This window comes from Canis lupus, chromosome 33, assembly GCF_048164855.1.
Source record: "Canis lupus baileyi chromosome 33, mCanLup2.hap1, whole genome shotgun sequence".
In the NCBI taxonomy this organism is placed as follows: domain Eukaryota; kingdom Metazoa; phylum Chordata; class Mammalia; order Carnivora; family Canidae; genus Canis; species Canis lupus.
In genome coordinates this window covers 1,683,713-1,688,829 of record NC_132870.1, presented here as the reverse complement: position 1 = coordinate 1,688,829, position 5,117 = coordinate 1,683,713, and the positions used below count along the sequence as shown (strand labels likewise).

General features: G+C 49.2%; 1 protein-coding gene across 6 annotated transcripts in view; it reads left to right on the top strand.

Annotated features, from left to right (window-relative positions):
* The first annotated feature begins 382 nt into the window (after nucleotides 1-382).
* Nucleotides 383-5,117, top strand: part of CCNI (cyclin I) — a 38,227-nt gene continuing 33,492 nt past the window's right edge. Inside the window, exons 1-2 of one of the 6 annotated variants that reach the window (XM_072810704.1) lie at nucleotides 383-938; nucleotides 1,449-2,112. Coding sequence is in view for 1 of the 6 variants with exons in the window: in XM_072810708.1 (XP_072666809.1) it covers nucleotides 858-938 (81 nt within the window). In the remaining 5 variants the exon portion in view is untranslated. The remainder of the gene's footprint in view (nucleotides 939-1,448; nucleotides 2,113-5,117) is intronic. The other 5 variants (XM_072810709.1, XM_072810706.1, XM_072810705.1 and 2 more) reach the window with 5 other exon arrangements.

The following is a 5,117-nucleotide window of genomic DNA, read 5'->3' as shown; positions in this document are numbered from 1 at the left end:
CCCCCCCCCCCCCCCCCCCGCGAAACCCTCCGCCGCTCCTTTCTTCCTCGGGGCGCATGCGCAGCGCAGCGCACCCGCCGGCCACCGCGGCGGCCCTTACGTCACCGCAAGCTGTCGTGTGCCCTTCCGCTTCCCCGAGGAAAACGAGTCCGCGCACCCTCGACGCTCCTTGTCCCGCGGGAAACGCCTCTTCCCTCCTCCCGCCGCAGCACTGAAGGCTTCCCCCGCCGGCGTCCAGCAGCCTGGCGTTCTCCGGCCGGCGAGGCCTCGAAGACGGGGAAAGCGGAGGGCAAGAGGCCCCCCGCGGTGTTTACAGGAGCGAGCCGGACTACGAATCGGTCCGCGGGGGCGGGGCCAAGGGAGCCGGCGCTTCTTTCCCCCCCTCCCCCCCCCGCCTTCCCCGCGAGCGGACGCGGCAGCGTCTCTGTCTCGCTTTTTCTTATTTTCCCCCCTTTCCCCCTTTTTTTTCCTTTTCCCTCCCTTCCCCCCTTCTCACCATTTCCCCTCAGAGACGCTTCTCCCGGGCAGGGGCAGAGCCGGCCTCACCCCCCGCCTCTCCCCGGCCCCCGCCGCCCTATGGCGAGAGGGAACCCCCGTCCCCACCCGGGCATTAGCGGCGGCGGTTGGAGGCGGGGGACCCGCGGCGGCCGCGACGGCCTCAGGTCGGGGGCAGTCATGGAGCTGGTGCGCTGACCCGCCGGCCGCAGCCCTGCGTCCCGCTCGACCGCCCGCTCCCCGCTCCCCGGCCCGGGCCCGCGCCCGCTTCCCCCTCTTCTCCCTCCTCAGTCGGTCCCGCCCGCGTCCCGCGCGCCCGGCCGCCGCGCGCTGAGGAAAATGAGGTGGTAACGGGCCCGCGGATGACCCCGCGTCTCCACTGTGAGGCCTACAGCTCCGCCGGGGAGGAGGAGGAGGAGGAAGAGGAGGAGGAGGAGGAGAAGGTGAGGGGGCGGGGGCGGGGGCGGGGGGCTCGCTGCGTCTCCGAGGCCCGTCCGCGCTGCGCCTCCTGAGGAAGCCTTCGGGACCTCCCGGCGCCGCGGCCGCTCGGGGCTCTGGGGCCGCCGCCCGGTTTTCCGACGGTCCGCCGTGGGCCCCCGCGGGCCAACTTGCGTGTAGCCCCACCAAGCTGCGCGCTCGTAGGCGCCGCGAGCCCGTGCGCTGCCCGGGGACGGGGACACACCCCCACCCTTCGCCTTCACGCTGCCGCGGGGGCCGCAGGAAGGTAGTTCGCGTTGCGAAGCGGAGTGAACGCCGAACGGTCCGTGGAACGGCCAGTGCCGGTGCTGCGGGGGGGCTGGGGGAGGGGAGCGTTACCCCAGGGGCGGGTGGGTGGGGGAGTCTGGGGAGGCGGGGAGATCTGAGTCGCACCCTGAAAGGCATGTGGAAAAGTACCGAAGTGTCGGAAAAACAGGGCGGAAAGGTGCTCTCTCGAGCTGGAGGTTCCATTGCAGGTCACTGGGCAGGAGTCGAGAATCGGGTAGCGGAGTAGTGGACTCACGGCTGAGATCGGCAGGAGGGATGTGAAACTGCCGTCAAGTCGGTTGGAACACGCCCCCCCCCCCGGGAGACGCGCTCCTGAGGAGGCCGAGGGGGACCCGGTGAAGATCTCTGAACTGAACGCCGAAGCTTCAGTATTCAGCCTCCGTCCCGCCAGCGGGGGCGCCTCGGCGGTGGAGCGGCGGGTGCTGTTCGTGACACTTGTTGAAGGTCTTTATCTGACAGACATGGCGACCCCTTGAGTCCTCACAGAAGAGTCGTGAGGCAAGTCGTCCAGGGGTCTCGTTTCACAGAAGAGGACAACGGAGGGGCCGCGAGAGGAAGTAACTTGCCCCGCGGGTGACTCAGCTAGAGGCCAGGGGCCAGAATTCGAACCGGAGCTGTCTGCTAGAGAATCTCTGTCCCAGAAATGAGTTTGTTTGAGACCGTCAAGGCGGTATTATTTGCTCCCGGCTCTAATGAAACAGAAGGGAGTGGACAAAAAGATGAGGGACGAAAATGAGCAGATGAGTGATTCTGAACTTCGAGGATAAAACTCTTAATACTGAGGAGGAGCAGACTCGTTAGAATGAGCGTGTGTGCGGGGGAAGGCATGGTAGAGATGATTTGCAGTTACAGGTAACAGTTTGTGAATCACCGTGACTCCCAGTAGGTTAGAATGGAACTCTGCAATGTCAAGATCGGAAGCTGAGCGTATGTTTTATTCGGATTCTATGATACTTTAAAAATGAAGATATGGACCTGCGCCTGTTTATTTAAAACGGGCTTGATAATAGTAATACCAACTTTATAAAGTTGTATAAGGATTAAATGAGCTAATATGGCATAGTACTTTGAACAATGTCTGGCCAAGTAGTAAGCACTCATTGCTTTGACTTCCTAAGAACTTCGGTGTAAGCTATTTGTTAGACATAGTGCTAAACTCTGGAGAGTGTTGCCATCAAAGAACTCATGGTTAGTAGGAGAGACAGATCTACAAATAATTATCACAGAGCAATTAAATGCAAAAGTAGAATTATGTCCAAGTACAGATGTAAGAAGGCAGGGTACTAGTCACAGACCTACGCAAGTGATAGCTGTGTGAGAAGGGGAGTGCCAGCTGGAGAAGGACAATTCGGCTTCAGAGAACTGTATGGAAAGGCATGGAGCTAGTGAAACAAACAGCAGGTCGTTTTGGAATTACAGGCATTCACAGTTCATTATTAGGTTCGGGGCATGAAGTCAAGAGATGGTCACATTAATAAATCCCTCTTTTAGAATAGGATCAAAGATCCAGTAGTCAACATCAGTAGAAAATTATTAATGCACTTGGTTTTATGGTGACAATATAATTCTGTATTAATAAAGTTGTTTCTGTTTACCTAGCACTGTGCAGTACTTTTCCTTAGAATAGTAGGAGGCCCTGTATGTAGATATATAGTGTAGTTTATGCTGTACAATAACCATTTTATAAACTATTCACTCATTAAGTTATTTGATAAACACGGAGAAAGAAGCAGAAGTAGTCATTGAAAGATTGGCAGGGGAAATGTGAAACTGTCATAAAGTTAGAAGTGTGTGGAATATGCCAACCAAAATAAACTTTTTGATTCTTAGTTCCTAGAGACTTCTATCTAAGCATTCAAAGTTCTGAATATGACTAATGGCACAAAATAATAAGATACAAGTATAAAGTTCTAGTATTTAAAACAGTAAAATTATACTTTATATTTTATTCAGCAGATTTCATTTTACATAAATATTTTACGTGTAGGAAAAAGGATTGTGTGTTATCATTAAGTAAAACACAAGTAATGCTTTCTTTACTGTATCATTATCTGACTTACTAGTATCTTTATTTAAAAGATTTTATTTATTTATTTGAGAGAGAGCATGGGGGGAGGCACAGAGGGAGGAGACTCCTAACTGAGCAGGGAGCCCAATGATGTGGGACTCAATCCTGGACCCCAGGATCACGCCCTGGGCTGAAGGCAGGCACTTAACTGTTAAGCCACCCAGGTGTCCCAATGTCAGGAAATCTTGAACAGTGCTTTGAAGCTGTGGAAAAGATGAATGGGTGGGCATGGTAACCACCTTCAGATATTTCAAGAATTGGCTTATGAAAAGTTTAGACTTGGGTTTGTTTTGTTTTTGGCTACAAAGATGGAAACCAATCTTGGGTTGAGTCCCTGTTTCATCAAGATTCTATGAGTGATAAAAAGATAATACTGGTAGATATATTTTCCTAATGTTTATCATTTCATACGGGAAATAGTGGGAAACTCCTTTCAGAAGGGAGAGAAATCATACCAATTTAGAGAATCAAGAGTTCTTAGAAGTTAATTAAGTTAAAGATTAACTTCTTTGAAATTTTTTTTTTTGGGGGGGGTTAGGTATTATTTCTTTTCCCTCTCTCTTATTTACTTTTTCTTGGTATGAAAAGTACTTAATTCTCGTTATAGGAAATTTGCAAAAACTCAATTGTTTAAAGAAGCAAAATGAAAAAAATACAATCCAGTTAACCAGAGGTAGTCTGCAGTATGTTGAATAGCAAGCAAGTAGGCCAAGTATGTGAAGTGATGAATAAGAAAGGGATAGTACCTGGAGTTGGGGTGGGGGGGGTGAGGGCACCATGAAAATTGAAGTTTTCTTTAAAAAAAAGTATTTTAATTAATTTTTTAAAAGATTTTATTTATTCTTAAGAGACACAGGCAGAGGGAGAAGAAGGCTCCCTGCAGGGAGCCCAATGTGGGATTCCATCCTGGAACCCTGGGATCACACCCAGAGCCAAAGGCAGACGCTTAACCACTGAGCCACCCAGGTGTCCCTGTTACTTTTTTTTTTTTTTTTAATTAATTGTAAATTTTACTTAAAAAATCAGAGCTTTTCATTTGGAAAATGTAGTTAAATGAGGTCTATAATGAAGAACAGCATCCTGCTGCTGGACTTTCTAACCCTTTTCTCACAGGTTAGCCTCTGAGTGCTTATCGGTTTATCTTGTTTAAGATCATATTTTCAAATAATTTGCCCTACTGTTTTTTGATATTTCAATTTTAGGTATTATTTATGGTTTGCCAACTGTGACATGTAAAGAAGTGATGCTCATTCTACACCTCTTGTCATCTGACACCTCTCATCTTCCCAGAGCGGGTTTTTTTTGTTTATTTGTTAAAGCCCTTATTCAGTATTTTCATTATCACTGGTATGTAAATGTCATGGTATATTATTACATTTGCCTTCTCGCATAATCTTTTTTTCTGAAGTTAATGACATTTTCAGTTCCTTACCTTTCATCACCTCTAGTTGAGTCTTGCTGTATCTTCAGCTTCTCGATCCAATTTTCTACACATGGTTGTACCTCTCAAATCTCTAGTTTTTCTTCTTCTTCTTCTTTCTTCTTTCTTCTTCTTTTTTTTTTTTTTAAACCAGAGGACATCTCTCCTGGACTTCAGTTGTACCACAGCGATCTAGATAGCCTGCCCTTTAGACTTGCTCATTTTAGAGGGCCCTTCACCTTATTGTTGAGTTTTCTAGATCAACACTCTCCAGTAGAACTTTTTGCAGTAATAGTGAAGAAAAGGAACGTTTCTATCTGATGCAGTGTCTACTAATCACACATGGCTATTGAGCATTTGAAATGGGGC